The sequence below is a fragment of the Crinia signifera genome, chromosome 1, assembly GCF_055691185.1.
Source record: "Crinia signifera chromosome 1, ASM5569118v1, whole genome shotgun sequence".
Lineage (NCBI taxonomy): Eukaryota > Metazoa > Chordata > Amphibia > Anura > Myobatrachidae > Crinia > Crinia signifera.
The window spans coordinates 296,330,999-296,353,199 of record NC_139217.1 but is presented as its reverse complement, the minus strand read 5'-3'; the positions used below and the strand labels follow the sequence as shown (position 1 = coordinate 296,353,199).

Here is a 22,201-nt window from a genome sequence, read left to right as displayed (position 1 = left end):
CCTCCGTCCCTTCACAGGAGGAGGCAGATCATAGTGAGGCCGCCCGCCGCCGAAATACAGTCTACTTCACATGTACAGTAGGTATTTTATCATTCAGCAGCTGCTCCGCTGCTGAATGCGTCTCAGCCTCCTCCCGCCACTGCCCCGCCTCCTCCTCTAGTAGTAGCGCAGCTCCATGAGCCAGCAGTGGCGGTTATCAACATCAGTGGCGGGCTGGGCAGGGGCGGCATGCTGGGCAGGGTGCCAGCTGCCCCCCCAGGCCACTGCAATAGAACTGTTTGTGGCTGCAGATGTGCCGTGCACATGTAGACATGTGGCCGGTATGCAGTGCAGCGTGTGCTCCTGACTGCTCTGACAGGCATCCGTGGGGAGACAAAGTGCTGCTGCACTGTGACTGTATTGTACACAGTCACGACAGGACCTGTCACTGTGCAGTCCCTCTTTGCCTGGGACAGCCACCAATGAGCTAACTGAGCTCACGCAGGCTAGCCCCTCCCATCCTGTGTCCACTGTCCTGACCTCAGGCTCCTCCTCTTCTCTCCTCCCGGGTAGCTTCAACTGCTTCCTCCCTTCTCCACGGTCCACAGTCACAAATCACAGCACAGGAGCTGCTGGCCTGGGTGAGTGCTTTTGTGAGGGGACATGGTTGGGGCTATCCCAAAATAGTTGTTATGTTAGAAACATGTGTCAGTGCTTATGTGTGTGGAATGGACTAAGTATGTCTCTGTGTGTGTAAAACTATGTGTAACATATGTTGGTGGGCCCTGTTGCTTTCATTAAATGTGTGTGTGTGTGTCTGCATGTGATTGTGTGGAAAAATACATGTCAGTGGTTTGTTTGTTTGTGTGTGTGTGTGTGTGTGTGTGTGTGTGTGGGGGGGGGTTGGCTGTTGTTACAGTATCTGGTACTTGTATATAGATATTAGCATCTGTAACTATATATAAACTGGAATAGTTATGTGTGTATATGTGCCATTTGTATATGTGTTTCTGGTAATTGTATATGTGTATACAATCTGTATATTCCAAGGTTTATATGTATATATGAGTGTTTGTGTTTATATACAAGCCTATATATATTGATATACAATATGTGTACCTATGGACAGTGTATATATGAGTGTTTGTGTTTATATACAATATGTGTAACTATGGACAGTATATTAGTTCAGTAGCATAGGGTTTAGAAGGGTATGTAATGTAGTGGGTTTAGAAGGGCCATTGATGTACAAGGGTGTACAGAGTTCATTAGTGTAGCTTATAGAGGGGTCTGTGATGTAGTGGCGGGTACAGAGGGGTCTGTGATGTACTGGCGGGTACAGAGGGATCTGTGATGTAGTGGCGGGTACAGAGGGGTCAGTGATGTAGTGGCGGGTACAGAGGGGTCAGTGATGTAGTGGCGGGTATAGAGGGGTCAATGATGTAGTGGCGGGAATAGAGGGGTCAGTGATGTAGTGGTGGATATAGAGGGGTCAGTGATGTAGTGGCGGGTACAGAGGGGTCAGTGATGTAGTGGTGGGTACAGAGGGGTCAGTGATGTAGTGGTGGATATAGAGGGGTCAGTGATGTAGTGGCGGGTACAGAGGGGTCAGTGATGTAGTGGCGGGTACAGAGGGGTCAGTGATGTAGTGGTGGGTATAGAGGGGTCTGTGATGTAGTGGTGGGTATAGAGGGGTCTGTGATGTAGTGGTGGTTATAGAGGGGTCTGTGATGTAGTGGTGGGGATAGAGGGGTCAGTGATGTAGTGGCGGGTAGAGAGTGGTCAGTGATGGTCAGTGATGTAGTGTAGGGTATAGGAGGGTCAGTGATGTAGTGGCGGGGATAGAGGGGTCAGTGATGTAGTGGCGGGAATAGAGGGGTCAGTGATGTAGTGGCGGGAATAGAGGGGTCAGTGATGTAGTGGCGGAGAATAGAGGGGTCAGTGATGTAGTGGCGGGAATAGAGGGGTCAGTGATGTAGTGGCGGGAATAGAGGGGTCAGTGATGTAGTGGCGGGTATAGAGGGGGCAGTGATGTAGTGCAGGGTCTAAGAAGTCAGTACAAATACTAATCCTTCATACACTAAAATTTAATTCAGCATCAAAATACAGGAAAAGGTATGCAATGTGGGTTAAAATAAAAAGGAGGGGTAGCAAACTCAGAGGTCAGATATGCGTGAACTGTGTAATGCCGCGCACCACATACCGCAATGTTTAAACTGAGGTATGCTATTTTTTTCTGTCAGCAAAGGAAATTTTTGCCCTGTGCTCCATCATTTGGTCTTCAGGTCCATACACACTGGTTCACTTTGAGCTGAAAGCAGCTCAGTTTGTCTATAGCTGCTTTCATCTCAAAAGCCACCCTATGCGTATGGGGCAGTGATCAGTGGTGAGCGCTGCTGCACGTTCTCACATCATCGCTGGCCACCACTGCTCATCTGCTGGTATTATCAGCAGATGAGTGATGGAGTGGACAGCCTTCCATAGTGTCCGGCTATGGGAAGTCGACCACCCCCGGGGAAAATCGCTAGAATGGACGAAAGACGCTCAGTTGTGTATGAACTGAGCATTTTTCAGCCGAGCGATTTTCTCCATCATTTCTCACCATACAAGCTGGGCAAAAATGCCCATTGTGTATGAAGATTTAGAACCGAGGCCCAGGTGCATGCATGTGTGTTTGTATCCAAACTTCTGAAATGCCACATCAACCCACCCAGCGGTAAGATTGCCTCGTTGGTAGGAGTTGGTGCCCCCAGTAGTGGCTGCCTGGAGTTACTTCCTGGGGGAAGGAGGTAGTAGTCTGTGTGCCATGGCGCGGGGGTGTATGGCAGCAGTGTATGTATGAATGAGACTGTCAGTGCACGTATGTATGTTTGTATGTATGTATGTATGTATGTATGATTGAGGCAGTCAGTGCGTGTATATATATTTGAATGAGAGTGACAGTGCATGTATGAACGAGGCTGTCTGTGCATGTATTTATGTCTGTATCAGAGCAGCAGTACATGTATGCATGAATGAGAGTGATGGTGTAAGTATGTATGAATCAGAGCGGCAGTACATGTATGAATGGAAGTGACAGTGCATGTATATATGAATGAGAGCGGCAGTGCATGCATGTATGAATGAGAGTGTCAGTGCATGCATGAATGATAGAGGCAGTGTATGCATGTATAAGAGCGACAGTGCATGTATGTATGAATGATAGGGGCAGTGTATGTATGTACAGTATGAATGATAGGGGCAGTGTATGTATGTACAGTATGAATGATAGGGGCAGTGTATATATGTACAGTATGAATGATAGGGGCAGTGCATGTATGTACAGTATGAATGATAGAGGCAGCGTATGTATGTATGAATCATAGAGGCAGTGTATGTATGTATAAGAGCGACAGTGCATGCATGTATGAATAAATGAGAGCGCTATTAAGTGTAAGGGGGGGCCCCTTAAAAAATTTGCTATGGGGCCCAAAAAGTTATAGTTACACCCCTGATGACAGGGAATCGGGACATCTGTCAGAATGAACTTAGGTCTACAGTCATTAGGTCTACCCCACTAGGTCGACTGGCAGGAAGGTCGACATGACTTAAGGTCGAATTTGCATAAATGTCGACATGAGGAAGGTCGACTGGTCATAAGTTCGACATGGGTTTTTCACTGTTTTTTGATCCGAATGTCGACACAGTCGACATGGACACAGTTGGCAATGAGAACCGGACCCTCGCATCACTCGCTTCGCTCGCGATGCTTCGGGCACGGTGCCTCGCTACGCTCGGCACACTATTTTATTCTCCCACCACGCCCTAGTGGATGGTAGGGCATGAAATACCGCCTGTCGGCACATGTCGGCTCAAAAAACAGTGAAAAACCCATGTCGACCTTATGACCAGTCGACCTTCCTCATGTCGACCTTTATGGAGTCGACCTAGTGGGGTAGACCTAATGACTGTAGACCTAAGTTCATTCTAATAGATGACCGCATCCCGATGACAGGTACCCCCACTGCCGCTAATGACTGGTACCTGCTGGTGCAGTGGTAAAGATAATACACACTGCCGCCTGCATTAATAACGGGACCCGCTGCCATCTGCGCTTGTGACAGGGACCCATTGTCATCGCTGCACTGGGAGCCACTGCCGTCGATGCTAATTACAGATACTCCAGCTGCCGAAAGCATTAGTGACAGGGGTACCCCGCGTGTATTGTGAGGGGAGGTAGAGAGGTTTGGTTCAGCACATGAATACCTCTGCTGGGGGTGTGGAGAGATACAGTGATGCTTGTTGCAGCCCCCCTCTCATTGGCTCTCAGGGTCTGTGCATTCTCACACCTGCACATGTACAGACTCCGACCATCAGGGATAGGGACGAATTTGGATCAAAAATAATGTGTCTGAATCGACCCCTTTTTTCACTCGTAAGGATTAGGAGGTGCAAAGTAATTTATGTAACAACTGCCTGCTCTCCCTTCTCTACCACCCCCTCTCCTCCTCTACCCCCCTCTCTCCCCCTATACCACCCCTCTTCTTCTCTACCACCCCCTTCTCCTCCATCCTTTACCATCCCCTTCTCCTCCTCCTTTACCACCCCCTTCCCTCCTATAACATCCCCTCTCCCCCTATACCATCCTCTCTCCCCCTATACCATCCTCTCTCCCCCTATACCACCCCTCTCCTCCTCTACCACCCCCATCTCCTCCTCTTCTAAACCCCCTCTCCTCCTCTACCACCTCACGTCTTCTCCTCTAACCCCTGTTTCCTCCCCTACACCCCCCTCTGCTATACAACCCCTCTCCTCCTCTACCACCTCCTCTCTTTTACCACCCCTGTCTCCTCCTCTAACCCCTGTCTCCTCTACAACCCAGTCTCATGCTCCAACAAGGAGATGCAGCCCTCTGCTGCCAGCACCGCGGATCAGGAGGAGGCCCACTGCTGTGGATAGCGGGGAGGAAGCCTGTCACCGTGGATTGGAAGGAGGAGGCCCAGCGCCAGGGATCACGAGAAAAAGTCTTGCACCGCAGATAGGAGGTTGAGGCTCTGCACCAGGGGAAAACAGACAAGAGGCCCGGCACGCCGGTGTGGGAGGAGGAGGCCCGTCGCCGAAGAGAGGGAGAGCTGCCCGAGGTACACTCTCCACTTTGATTGAGGGGGAGGAAGGATTAGGAGGCGCAAAGTAATTTCTGTAACTTTCAAACACCTGCCTGCTTCTGCTCTCCCTTCTCTACCACCCCCCTCTCCTCCTCTACCACCCCCTTCTCCGCCTCTACCACCCCTACTCCTCCTATACCATCCCCTCTCCCCCTTTACCACCCCTCTCCTCCTCTACACCCCCCTTTCCTCCTATTCCATCCCCTCTCCCCCTATAAGAACCCTCTCCTCCTCTGCCATCCCTTCTCCTCCTCTACAACCCTCCATCTCCTCCTCTACCACTCCCCCTCTACCACCCCCCTTCTCCTCCTCTACCACCACCCTTCTCCCCCCTCTCCTCCTCCACCACCCCCTCTCCTCCTCTACACCCCCCCTCTACTCCTATACCACTCCTTCTCTTCATCTACATCGCATCTCCCCCTCTACCACCCACGTCTCTTCCTCTACCACCCACATCTCCTCCTCCTACCACCCCTGTCCCCTCCTCTACCACCCCCTCTCCTCCTCTAAAACCCCCTCTCCTCCTCTACCACCCCCTGTACCTCTCCCCACTCTGACTCCAATCCCTTTGTCCACCTTCCCTAGCTCCCTATGTCTCTCCCTGTAGCCACCTTTGTCTCTCTGTCTCTCCCCATCACCCACTGCATCACCATCTACCTCTCCCCTGTGGTACTATCTCCCCATTTCCTCTCTCTCCTGTCACTCTGCCTTTCCAAGACATCACCCTCTGCTTCTCTCAATCATCTGTTTACTGTTACCCACTGTCTCTCTTGTCATTCCCTTTGAGGCCATGCCCTTGTTTTGAGGCAACGCCAACTGTTTTGGGAATATGCGCAAATAACCCCCCTCCCTTCCCTGTTATGGTGTCCTCCTGTAATTGTGTTCTGGAGCCACACCTGACGGGCAATGTATCAGTGGAGGCAACGCCGCACAGGGCCCTGCTTCTGGATGCGTCCCCACCTCCTCCCACCCCACCTCCTTCTCCATACACCGCAGTAAATATAAGGCCCGGTGCTGCTGGTTGTGGCGCCGCCTATTGTTATGCTGGCTCTGCCCACATGAGGCCACTTCCAGATATTTTCCAGGGCCACTTTTAGGCCCCAATCCGCCCCTGGCTATCGACATATTGCATCAAGCTTTAATGAGGCAGTTCACATTATGCTGACTAACCCCATGCAGGACCTTCCACCCTGGGATCCAAAAGACTGGGTGCCGGGGGATCGAGGATTAATTATTGGACTCATCTGGAGCAGGAGAGCGGGTCAGCAGCACAGCGGCAGCCTGTCACTGTGTGCAGACAGTGGCAGAGGCGTCCACCGCTGCGGAGCTTCTGCAGAGACACTCTCACGAGATGATGATTTCATCATCACTCGAGTCTTACTGTGTGTCTGCAGACTGCAGTAGCCTGGGGCCGGATGCTGTCTGCACATGAGAGGGGGGAAGTGCTGTGGAGCCGGAGGAGCTCAGCAAGCCTGAGCTCACTGGTCACTGTCTGCAAACAAACTAACAGTAAAAACGCATATCATGTGAACCCCTGGCAGAGCAAGTAACTCCATGACAACAAGCATGTATCCCCTGGCAGAGCATGTTAACCCTAGCAGAGTAAGTACCTCTCTTTTGTATCACATCCGAGGGCTACATGCACTATGGTCATCTATAGTTATGCTGACCGATACAAAGATAAATGCTACAGAAGTTAGGGGCATATCTGGCACTGTGGGGGGCATATCTGGCACTGGGGGGGGTGGCATATTGCACACTGGGGTCATATCTGGAACTGTGGGGGGAATATCTGGCACTGTGGAGGACATACCTGGCACTGTCGGCGGCATATCGCACACTGGGGTCATATCTGGCACTGTGGGGGGAATATCTGGCACTGTGGGGCGCATATCTGGCACTGTGGGGGGCATATCTGGCACTGTAGGGGGCATATCGCACACTGGGGTCATATCTGGCACTGTGGGGGGCATATCGCACACTGGGGTCATACCTGGCACTGTGGGGGGCATACCTGGCACTGTGGGGGGCATATCGCACACTGGGGTCATATATGGCACTGTGGGGGGAATATCTGGCACTGGGGAGGGCATATGGCACACTGGGGGCATATCTGGCACCGTGGGGGGCATGGCACTGTGGGGGGCATATCGCACACCTGGGGCAAACCTGGCACTGTGGGGGGCATACCTAGCACTGTTGAGGGCATATCTGGCACTGGGGGCATATCTGGTACTGTCTGGCACTGTGGGGGCATATCTGGTACTGTCTGGCACTGTGGGGGCATATCTGGCACTGTGGGGGCATATCTGGTACTGTCTGGCACTGTGTGGGCATATGGCTGGCACTGGGGGCATATCTGGCACTGTGGGGGCATATCTGGTACTGTCTGGGCATATGTGTGGCACTGTGGGGGCATACCAAGCACTGTGGGGGCATATCTGGCATATCTTCATTGTCTCTACTCCTGCACAGGACACGTGTCACCCTGATCTGTGCCGTTCCAGTCCCGGTGCTGGCAGCTGGAGGGGAGCAGAAGAGGAGAACCACGCGGTGCCAGCAGCAGAAGGTTAGGAAGCTCAGGAGAGTGCACTGAGGAGTGGAGGAGGGGGAAGACGGCTGCGGGGAACCTGGAACCAGAGGTCCGGACAGGATGAAGGAAGAGTTGCAGAGAGGTGAATCATTCAGAGTGTCCCCCAAAAAAGCAGCCTCCTTTGAAACACAGTGGGCCAGGTTAGTAGCTACTACATACACCCTGAAGTCTAACACCATACCTCCCCAAACCTGCCATTAAGAGGGACACATCGCGTCCCGGCCGTCTCCCAACTGCTACCCCCCCCCCCCCCCCCCACCACCACCACCACGGGACACTGTGGGACAGTTGGAAGGTATGCTAACACTATCCCCCCACCCCCCAGCCTAACTCTAACTATATACCCCCCTCCCCCACAGGGTAACTATAACTATTCATCCCACTGCCCACCAGCCTAACACTAACTATACACCCCGCTCCCCGCAGTCTAAAGGTGCCCACAGACGCTACAATTGTACTGTGCTATGCGTTTTTGTCTGTACAATGGTTCTATGCAATTTTTCTTCCAGCTTGCGATGCGATGTGCACTTGGATGCATGCGATGCGATGTGATGAACCCATGTTTGTAATGTTAAATTTCAGGTGTAGTCTAAAAAGTACGTGCAGCACGTCCTTTTGTAGACATACAATATCGGGCTCCCGGGAACGCGCATCACATCGCACAAGCCCATAAACACCATCCAATCATTGTACATAAGATGCAATTTGTGCTTAAAAAGTACAAAACGCATTCGATTATTGTAGCGTCTGTGGGCACCTTAACACTCACTATACATCCCACTCCCCACAACCCAACCATTCTCCTCCCACCTGCAGCCTAACCCCACCCATCCCCACAGCCTAAACCTAACATACACTCCCCTCCGCAGCCTAACCATACATCCCGCTTCAGCCTATAACACTAATCACACAGACACACACCCCACAGCCTATAACCCTAACCATACACACACCCCACAGCATATAACCCTAACCATACACACACCCCACAGCATATATCCATAACCATACACACCCCGCAGCATATAACCCTAACCATATACACCCCCCTCAGCCTATAACCCTAACCATATACACACCCTGCAGCCTATAACCCTAACCATATACACACCCTGCAGCATATAACCCTAACCATACACACCCCGCAGCATATAACCCTAACCATATACACCCCCCTCAGCCTATAACCCTAACCATATACACACCCTGCAGCCTATAACCCTAACCATATACACACCCTGCAGCCTATAACCCTAACCATGCACACACCCTGCAGCATATAACCCTAACCATACACACCCCGCAGCATATAACCCTAACCATATACACCCCCCTCAGCCTATAACCCTAACCATATACACACCCCTCAGCCTATAACCCTAACCATATACACACCCTGCAGCCTATAACCCTAACCATATACACACCCTGCAGCATATAACCCTAACCATACACACCCCGCAGCATATAACCCTAACCATATACACCCCCCTCAGCCTATAACCCTAACCATATACACACCCTGCAGCCTATAACCCTAACCATATACACACCCTGCAGCCTATAACCCTAACCATGCACACACCCTGCAGCATATAACCCTAACCATACACACCCCGCAGCATATAACCCTAACCATATACACCCCCCTCAGCCTATAACCCTAACCATATACACACCCTGCAGCCTATAACCCTAACTATATACACACCCTGCAGCATATAACCCTAACCATACACACCCCGCAGCATATAACCCTAACCATATACACCCCCCTCAGCCTATAACCCTAACCATATACACACCCTGCAGCCTATAACCCTAACCATATACACACCCTGCAGCCTATAACCCTAACCATGCACACACCCTGCAGCCTATAACCCTAACCATACACGCACACACCGCAGCCGATAGCCCTAACCATGCACACACCCTGCAGCCTATAACCCTAACCATACACACCCCGCAGCATATAACCCTAACCATATACACCCCCCTCAGCCTATAACCCTAACCATATACACACCCTGCAGCCTATAACCCTAACCATATACACACCCTGCAGCCTATAACCCTAACCATACACACACCCCGCAGCATATAACCCTAACCATACACGCACACACCGCAGCCGATAGCCCTAACCATATACACACACACCCCGCAGCATATAACCCTAACCATACACGCACACACCGCAGCCGATAGCCCTAACCATATACACACACACCCTGCAGCCTATAACCCTAACCATACACACACACACCCCGCAGCATATAACCCTAACCATACACACACCCCACAGCATATAACCCTAACCATACACACCCCGCAGCATATAACCCTAACCATATACACCCCCCTCAGCCTATAACCCTAACCATATACACACCCGCATCCTATAACCCTAACCATACAGATGGAGCGGAACTTATCTATCCAGGGGATGGCGACGCCAGCTGCCATCCCCTGCCCCGCGCCATCTGTATGCCGGAAGGGGACGCGCGCGCACGAGTCCCCTTCCGACGGTGCTGCCGGCGGTCACCCGGTGTCTACACCGGGTCCCCGCAGCCCCCTGAAGCGGGTGGCGGACAGGATTGCGTCCGCCTCGACGCACGGATACTGAGACGCGCGTGCGTGGGGGACGCATGCGCGTCTCAGTCAGATGGAGCGCCGTGTTGCTGGCGGATCGCCAGCAACGTGCTGCTGGCGATTCGCCAGCAGCAATAAGACCCGCTCCATCTGTACACACACCCCACAGCCTATAACACTAACCACACACACACCCTGCAGCCTATAACCCTAACCATACACACACCCCACAGCCTATAACACTAACCACAGACACCCCGCAGCCTATAACCCTAACCATACACCCCGCAGCCTATAACCCTAACCATACACCCCGCATCCTATAACCCTAACCATACACCCCGCATCCTATAACCCTAACCATACATACACCCCGCATCCTATAACCCTAACCATACACACACACCCTGCAGCCTATAACCCTAACCATACACACACCCCACAGCCTATAACACTAACCACAGACACCCCGCAGCCTATAACCCTAACCATACATACACCCCGCATCCTATAACCCTAACCATACACACACACACTGCAGGCTATAACCCTAACCATACACACACCCCACAGCCTATAACACTAACCACAGACACCCCGCAGCCTATAACCCTAACCATACACCCCGCATCCTATAACCCTAACCATACACACACACACCGCAGCCTATAACCCTAACCATACACACACACCCCAGCCTATGACCCTAACCATACACACACACACCCCAGCCTATAACACTAACCACACACACACACCCCAGCCTCTGACCCTAACCATACACACACCCTGCAGCCTATAACCCTAACCATACACACACACCCCAGCCTCTGACCCTAACCATACACACACCCTGCAGCCTATAACCCTAACCATATACACCCCCCTCAGCCTATAACCCTAATATACACACAAACCCCGCAGCCTATAACCCTAACCATACACACACACACACCCCGCAGCCTATAATCCTTTACCATACACACACCCCACAGCCTATAACCCTAACCATACACCCCCCCCCCAGCCTATAACCCTAACCATACACACACACACTGCAGCCTATAACCCTAACCATATACACCCCCCGCAGCCTATAACCTTAACCATATACACCCCCCGCAGTCTATAACCTTAACCATGCACACACCCTGCAGCCTATAACCCTAACCATACACACACCCTGCAGGATATAACCCTAACCATACACACACCCTGCAGCCTATAACCCTAACCATACACACACCCTGCAGCCTATAACCCTAACCATACACACACCCTGCAGCCTATAACCCTAACCATACACACAACGCAGCCTATCACCCTAACCATACACACACACCCTGCAGCCTATAACCCTAACCATACACACACCCTGCAGCCTATAACCCTAACCGTACACACACCCTGCAGCCTATAACCCTAACCATACACACACCCTGCAGCCTATAACCCTAACCATACACACACACACACACCGCAGCCTATAACCCTAACCATACACACACCCCACAGCCTATAACCCTAACCATACACACACCCCCCCAGCCTATAACCCTAACCATACACACACACACACACACTGCAGCCTATAACCCTAACCATACACACACACTGCAGCCTATAACCCTAACCATACACACACCCTGCAGCCTATAACCCTAACCATACACACCCCCCTCAGCCTATAACCCTAACCATACACACACACACACTGCAGCCTATAACCCTAACCATACACACACACCCTGCAGCCTATAACCCTAACCATACACACCCCCCTCAGCCTATAACCCTAACCATACACACACCGCACAGCCTATAACCCTAACCATACACACACCCTGCAGCCTATAACCCTAACCATACACACCCCCCTCAGCCTATAACCCTAACCATACACACACACCCTGCAGCCTATAACCCTAACCATACACACACACCCTGCAGCCTATAACCCTAACCATACACACCCCCCTCAGCCTATAACCCTAACCATACACACACCCTGCAGCCTATAACCCTAACCATACACACCCCCCTCAGCCTATAACCCTAACCATACACACACCCTGCAGCCTATAACCCTAACCATACACACACCCTGCAGCCTATAACCCTAACCATACACACACCCGCATCCTATAACCCTAACTATACACACACACCGCAGCCTATAACACTAACCATACAGATGGAGCGGGACTTATCTATCCAGGGGATGGCGACGCCAGCTGCCATCCCCTTCCCCGCGCCATCTGTATGCCGGAAGGGGACGCGTGCGCATGAGGTGCGCGCGCGTCCTCTTCCGACGGTGCTGCCGGCGGTTACCCGGTATCTACACCCTGAAGCGTGTGGCGGACAGGATTGCGTCTGCCTCGCCGCCCGAATACTGAGACGCGCGTGCGTGGGGGGACGCACGCACGTCTCAGTCAGATGGAGCGCCGTGTTGCTGGCGGATCACCAGCAACGTGCTGCTGGCGATTCGCCAGCAACAATAAGACCCGCTCCATCTGTACACACACCCCACAGCCTATAACACTAACCACACACACACCCTGCAGCCTATAACCCTAACCATACACACACCCCACAGCCTATAACACTAACCACAGACACCCCGCAGCCTATAACCCTAACCATACACCCCGCATCCTATAACCCTAACCATACACACACACACCGCAGCCTATAACCCTAACCATACACACACACCCTGCAGCCTATAACCCTTACCATACACACACCCTGCAGCCTATAACCCTAACCATACACACACCCTGCAGCCTATAGCCCTAACCATACACACACCCTGCAGCCTATAACCCTAACCATACACACACACCCTGCAGCCTATAACCCTAACCATACACACACACCCTGCAGCCTTTAACTCTAACCATACACACCACCCGCAGCCTATAACCCTAACCATACACACACCCTGCAGCCTATAACCCTAACCATACACACACCCTGCAGCCTTTAACCCTAACCATACACACCCCCGGCAGCCTATAACCCTAACCATACACACACACACCGCAGCCTATAACCCTAACCATACACACACACACCGCAGCCTATATCCCTAACCATACACACACCCCACCGCCTATAACCCTAACCATATACACCCCCCTCAGCCTATAACCCTAACCATACACACACACCCCGTAGCCTATAACCCTAACCATACACGCACACACACCCCGCAGCCTATAACCCTAACCATACACACACACTCCCCGCAGCCTATAACCCTTTACCATACACACACCCCACAGCCTATAACCCTAACCATACACACACCCCGCAGCATATAACCCTAACCATACACGCACACACCGCAGCCGATAGCCCTAACCATATACACACACACCCCGCAGCATATAACCCTAACCATACACGCACACACCGCAGCCGATAGCCCTAACCATATACACACACACCATGCAGCCTATAACCCTAACCATACACACACACACCCCGCAGCATATAACCCTAACCATACACACACCCCACAGCATATAACCCTAACCATACACACCCCGCAGCATATAACCCTAACCATATACACCCCCCTCAGCCTATAACCCTAACCATATACACACCCGCATCCTATAACCCTAACCATACAGATGGAGCGGGACTTATCTATCCAGGGGATGGCGACGCCAGCTGCCATCCCCTGCCCCGCGCCATCTGTATGCCGGAAGGGGACGCGCGCGCACGAGTCCCCTTCCGACGGTGCTGCCGGCGGTCACCCGGTGTCTACACCGGGTCCCCGCAGCCCCCTGAAGCGGGTGGCGGACAGGATTGCGTCCGCCTCGACGCACGGATACTGAGACGCGCGTGCGTGGGGGACGCATGCGCGTCTCAGTCAGATGGAGCGCCGTGTTGCTGGCGGATCGCCAGCAACGTGCTGCTGGCGATTCGCCAGCAGCAATAAGACCCGCTCCATCTGTACACACACCCCACAGCCTATAACACTAACCACACACACACCCTGCAGCCTATAACCCTAACCATACACACACCCCACAGCCTATAACACTAACCACAGACACCCCGCAGCCTATAACCCTAACCATACACCCCGCATCCTATAACCCTAACCATACACCCCGCATCCTATAACCCTAACCATACATACACCCCGCATCCTATAACCCTAACCATACACACACACCCTGCAGCCTATAACCCTAACCATACACACACCCCACAGCCTATAACACTAACCACAGACACCCCGCAGCCTATAACCCTAACCATACATACACCCCGCATCCTATAACCCTAACCATACACACACACACTGCAGGCTATAACCCTAACCATACACACACCCCACAGCCTATAACACTAACCACAGACACCCCGCAGCCTATAACCCTAACCATACACCCCGCATCCTATAACCCTAACCATACACACACACACCGCAGCCTATAACCCTAACCATACACACACACCCCAGCCTATGACCCTAACCATACACACACACACCCCAGCCTATAACACTAACCACACACACACACCCCAGCCTCTGACCCTAACCATACACACACCCTGCAGCCTATAACCCTAACCATACACACACACCCCAGCCTCTGACCCTAACCATACACACACCCTGCAGCCTATAACCCTAACCATATACACCCCCCTCAGCCTATAACCCTAATATACACACAAACCCCGCAGCCTATAACCCTAACCATACACACACACACACCCCGCAGCCTATAATCCTTTACCATACACACACCCCACAGCCTATAACCCTAACCATACACCCCCCCCCCAGCCTATAACCCTAACCATACACACACACACTGCAGCCTATAACCCTAACCATATACACCCCCCGCAGCCTATAACCTTAACCATATACACCCCCCGCAGTCTATAACCTTAACCATGCACACACCCTGCAGCCTATAACCCTAACCATACACACACCCTGCAGGATATAACCCTAACCATACACACACCCTGCAGCCTATAACCCTAACCATACACACACCCTGCAGCCTATAACCCTAACCATACACACACCCTGCAGCCTATAACCCTAACCATACACACAACGCAGCCTATCACCCTAACCATACACACACACCCTGCAGCCTATAGCCCTAACCATACACACACCCTGCAGCCTATAACCCTAACCGTACACACACCCTGCAGCCTATAACCCTAACCATACACACACCCTGCAGCCTATAACCCTAACCATACACACACACACACCGCAGCCTATAACCCTAACCATACACACACCCCACAGCCTATAACCCTAACCATACACACACCCCCCCAGCCTATAACCCTAACCATACACACACACACACACTGCAGCCTATAACCCTAACCATACACACACACTGCAGCCTATAACCCTAACCATACACACACCCTGCAGCCTATAACCCTAACCATACACACCCCCCTCAGCCTATAACCCTAACCATACACACACACACACTGCAGCCTATAACCCTAACCATACACACACACCCTGCAGCCTATAACCCTAACCATACACACCCCCCTCAGCCTATAACCCTAACCATACACACACCGCACAGCCTATAACCCTAACCATACACACACCCTGCAGCCTATAACCCTAACCATACACACCCCCCTCAGCCTATAACCCTAACCATACACACACACCCTGCAGCCTATAACCCTAACCATACACACACACCCTGCAGCCTATAACCCTAACCATACACACCCCCCTCAGCCTATAACCCTAACCATACACACACCCTGCAGCCTATAACCCTAACCATACACACCCCCCTCAGCCTATAACCCTAACCATACACACACCCTGCAGCCTATAACCCTAACCATACACACACCCTGCAGCCTATAACCCTAACCATACACACACCCGCATCCTATAACCCTAACTATACACACACACCGCAGCCTATAACACTAACCATACAGATGGAGCGGGACTTATCTATCCAGGGGATGGCGACGCCAGCTGCCATCCCCTTCCCCGCGCCATCTGTATGCCGGAAGGGGACGCGTGCGCATGAGGTGCGCGCGCGTCCTCTTCCGACGGTGCTGCCGGCGGTTACCCGGTATCTACACCCTGAAGCGTGTGGCGGACAGGATTGCGTCTGCCTCGCCGCCCGAATACTGAGACGCGCGTGCGTGGGGGGACGCACGCACGTCTCAGTCAGATGGAGCGCCGTGTTGCTGGCGGATCACCAGCAACGTGCTGCTGGCGATTCGCCAGCAACAATAAGACCCGCTCCATCTGTACACACACCCCACAGCCTATAACACTAACCACACACACACCCTGCAGCCTATAACCCTAACCATACACACACCCCACAGCCTATAACACTAACCACAGACACCCCGCAGCCTATAACCCTAACCATACACCCCGCATCCTATAACCCTAACCATACACACACACACCGCAGCCTATAACCCTAACCATACACACACACCCTGCAGCCTATAACCCTAACCATACACACACCCTGCAGCCTATAGCCCTAACCATACACACACCCTGCAGCCTATAACCCTAACCATACACACACACCCTGCAGCCTATAACCCTAACCATACACACACACCCTGCAGCCTTTAACTCTAACCATACACACCACCCGCAGCCTATAACCCTAACCATACACACACCCTGCAGCCTATAACCCTAACCATACACACACCCTGCAGCCTTTAACCCTAACCATACACACCCCCGGCAGCCTATAACCCTAACCATACACACACACACCGCAGCCTATAACCCTAACCATACACACACACACCGCAGCCTATATCCCTAACCATACACACACCCCACCGCCTATAACCCTAACCATATACACCCCCCTCAGCCTATAACCCTAACCATACACACACACCCCGTAGCCTATAACCCTAACCATACACGCACACACACCCCGCAGCCTATAACCCTAACCATACACACACACTCCCCGCAGCCTATAACCCTTTACCATACACACACCCCACAGCCTATAACCCTAACCATACACACACCCCCCCAGCCTATAACCCTAACCATACACACACACACTGCAGCCTATAACCCTAATCATACACACACACACTGCAGCCTATAACCCTAACCATATACACCCCCCGCAGCCTATAACCTTAACCATATACACCCCCCGCAGCCTATAACCTTAACCATGCACACACCCTGCAGCCTATAACCCTAACCATACACACACCCTGCAGGATATAACCCTAACCATACACACACCCTGCAGCCTATAACCCTAACCATACACACACCCTGCAGCCTATAACCCTAACCATACACACACCCTGCAGCCTATAACCCTAACCATACACACACACACACACACACACACCGCAGCCTATAACCCTAACCATACACACACACCGCAGCCTATAACCCTAACCATACACACACACACACACCGCAGCCTATAACCCTAACCATACACACAACGCAGCCTATAACCCTAACCATACACACACCCTGCTGCCTATAACCATACACACACACACTGCAGCCTATAACCCTAACCATACACACCCCGCAGCCTATAACCCTAACCATACACACACCCCACAGCCTATGACACTAACTATACACACACCCTGCAGCCTATAACCCTAACCATACACACACACCCTGCAGCCTATAACCCTTTACCATACACACACCCGACAGCCTATAACTCTAACCGTACCCCCCCCAGCCTATAACCCTAACCATACACACACACACTGCAGCCTATAACCCTAACCATACACCCCCCCCCACAGCCTATAACCCTAACCATATACACCCCCCTCAGCCTATAACCTTAACCATGCACACACCCTGCAGCCTATAACCCTAACCATACACACACACCGCAGCCTATAACCCTAACCATACACACACACCGCAGCCTATAACCCTAACCATACACACACCCTGCAGCCTATAACCCTAACCATACACACACCCTGCAGCCTATAACCCTAACCATATACACCCCCCGCAGCCTATAACCCTAACCATGCACACCCCCGCAGCCTATAACCCAAACCATGCACACACCCCCTGCAGCCTATAACCCTAACCATACACACAACGCAGCCTATAACCCTAACCATACACACACACCCCGTAGCCTATAACCCTAACCATACACGCACACACACCCCGCAGCCTATAACCCTAACCATACACACACACTCCCCGCAGCCTATAACCCTTTACCATACACACACCCCACAGCCTATAACCCTAACCATACACACACCCCCCCAGCCTATAACCCTAACCATACACACACACACTGCAGCCTATAACCCTAACCATACACACACACACTGCAGCCTATAACCCTAACCATATACACCCCCCGCAGCCTATAACCTTAACCATATACACCCCCCGCAGCCTATAACCTTAACCATGCACACACCCTGCAGCCTATAACCCTAACCATACACACACCCTGCAGGATATAACCCTAACCATACACACACCCTGCAGCCTATAACCCTATCCATACACACACCCTGCAGCCTATAACCCTAACCATACACACACCCTGCAGCCTATAACCCTAACCATACACACACACACACACACACACACCGCAGCCTATAACCCTAACCATACACACACACCGCAGCCTATAACCCTAACCATACACACACACACACACACACCGCAGCCTATAACCCTAACCATACACACAACGCAGCCTATAACCCTAACCATACACACACCCTGCTGCCTATAACCATACACACACACACTGCAGCCTATAACCCTAACCATACACACCCCGCAGCCTATAACCCAAACCATACACACACCCCACAGCCTATGACACTAACTATACACACACCCTGCAGCCTATAACCCTAACCATACACACACACCCTGCAGCCTATAACCCTTTACCATACACACACCCGACAGCCTATAACTCTAACCGTACCCCCCCCAGCCTATAACCCTAACCATACACACACACACTGCAGCCTATAACCCTAACCATACACCCCCCCACAGCCTATAACCCTAACCATATACACCCCCCTCAGCCTATAACCTTAACCATGCACACACCCTGCAGCCTATAACCCTAACCATACACACACACCGCAGCCTATAACCCAAACCATGCACACACCCCCTGCAGCCTATAACCCTAACCATACACACAACGCAGCCTATAACCCTAACCATACACACACACCCCGTAGCCTATAACCCTAACCATACACGCACACACACCCCGCAGCCTATAACCCTAACCATACACACACACTCCCCGCAGCCTATAACCCTTTACCATACACACACCCCACAGCCTATAACCCTAACCATACACACACCCCCCCAGCCTATAACCCTAACCATACACACACACACTGCAGCCTATAACCCTAACCATACACACACACACTGCAGCCTATAACCCTAACCATATACACCCCCCGCAGCCTATAACCTTAACCATATACACCCCCCGCAGCCTATAACCTTAACCATGCACACACCCTGCAGCCTATAACCCTAACCATACACACACCCTGCAGGATATAACCCTAACCATACACACACCCTGCAGCCTATAACCCTAACCATACACACACCCTGCAGCCTATAACCCTAACCATACACACACCCTGCAGCCTATAACCCTAACCATACACACACACACACACACACACACACACACCGCAGCCTATAACCCTAACCATACACACACACCGCAGCCTATAACCCTAACCATACACACACACACACACACACCGCAGCCTATAACCCTAACCATACACACAACGCAGCCTATAACCCTAACCATACACACACCCTGCTGCCTATAACCATACACACACACACTGCAGCCTATAACCCTAACCATACACACCCCGCAGCCTATAACCCAAACCATACACACACCCCACAGCCTATGACACTAACTATACACACACCCTGCAGCCTATAACCCTAACCATACACACACACCCTGCAGCCTATAACCCTTTACCATACACACACCCGACAGCCTATAACTCTAACCGTACCCCCCCCAGCCTATAACCCTAACCATACACACACACACTGCAGCCTATAACCCTAACCATACACCCCCCCACAGCCTATAACCCTAACCATATACACCCCCCTCAGCCTATAACCTTAACCATGCACACACCCTGCAGCCTATAACCCTAACCATACACACACACCGCAGCCTATAACCCTAACCATACACACACACCGCAGCCTATAACCCTAACCATACACACACCCTGCAGCCTATAACCCTAACCATACACACACCCTGCAGCCTATAACCCTAACCATATACACCCCCCGCAGCCTATAACCCTAACCATGCACACCCCCGCAGCCTATAACCCAAACCATGCACACACCCCCTGCAGCCTATAACCCTAACCATACACACACCCTGCAGCCTATAACCCTAACCATACACACACCCCACAGCCTATAACCCTAACCATACACACACCCTGCAGCCTATAACCCTAACCATACACACACACCCTGCAGCCTATAACCCTAACCATAAACACACACCCTGCAGCCTTTAACTCTAACCATACACACCACCCGCAGCCTATAACCCTAACCATACACACACCCTGCAGCCTATAACCCTAACCATACACACACCCTGCAGCCTTTAACCCTAACCATACACACCACCCACAGCCTATAACCCTAACCATACACACAACGCAGCCTATAACCCTAACCATACACACCACCCACAGCCTATAACCCTAACCATACACACAACGCAGCCTATAACCCTAACCATACACACACCCTGCAGCCTATAACCCTAACCATTCACACCCCGCAGCCTATAACCCTAAGGGCTGTTTCACACAGTACGGTTCCTGCCGCACGGTGAAATCCCGTACGGCCAGGGAGCCGTGCCGCACTCAGCAGTTGTGAATGGACACTATTGTGTCCATTCACACGGGACGGCCACGGCCCGGCCGCACGGCTGCAGCCGGATCCCCCCACTGGAAGGGACGGCTGCCGGGCTGTGGCCATCCTTGCCATTATAAAATTCTGAGTGCGGCGCGGCTCCCTGACCGTACGGGATTTCACCGTGCGGCAGGAACCGTACTGTGTGAAACAGCCCTAACCATACACACACCCTGCAGCCTATAACCCTAACCATACACACACCCTGCAGCCTATAACCCTAACCATACACACAACCCGCAGCCTATAACCCTAACCATACACACACACTGCAGCCTATAACCCTAACCATACACACAACGCAGCCTATAACCCTTACCATACATACACCCAGCTCTTTTCCGACGGCTCAATCACCATCCTGCCTGAGCTTCAAGTGAGGTCTGCTGCTCCTATGTTCAATTCTTTTAATTAATTTGGACTCCAGCACCTTAAGTTCCATTGTTTTACAATTAATTACATGTGATTTATGTATATTTTTGTATATGATTTTATTATGTGTTTATAAAATATTTTTGTTATTTGAAATGAACTGAGACTTGTGTTATTATTGAAAAGGGGGACCTATATTACATTTAATTTTTAACTTTAATCAAAGGTATAATTGCTAATGCTGTGACAGCTTTCCAATTGTTATCTTTTATTTCTTACAAGCTGGTTTGCTTGTTGTCATATGCGGCTTTCCTTGGCTATTATTATTTTATTCAATATACTGTAGCACCAGAGGTATGGTGTGACTCACTGCCTCCCTCCCTTTTTTTTTAGACTAAAATAGGTCACATTTCTCTTATTAGAATTTGATTGTACCCAAAAAACAAATGTTATCATTGCAGAAAGCCAAAATGGCTCCGGGAG

General features: G+C 51.5%; 1 protein-coding gene across 8 annotated transcripts in view; it reads left to right on the top strand.

Moving 5' to 3' along the window:
- Positions 1-22,201, top strand: part of KDM4C (lysine demethylase 4C) — a 494,625-nt gene that overhangs the window by 352,971 nt on the left and 119,453 nt on the right. Inside the window, exons 18-19 of one of the 8 annotated variants that reach the window (XR_014474183.1) lie at positions 7,599-7,798; positions 22,180-22,194. The exons of 5 other annotated variants lie outside the window; for them this stretch is intronic. Coding sequence is in view for 1 of the 3 variants with exons in the window: in XM_083185985.1 (XP_083042111.1) it covers positions 7,599-7,697 (99 nt within the window). In the remaining 2 variants the exon portion in view is untranslated. Of the gene's footprint in view, positions 1-7,598; positions 7,950-22,179; positions 22,195-22,201 lie in introns of those variants that run through there. 2 more of the 8 variants (XR_014474177.1, XM_083185985.1) reach the window with 2 other exon arrangements.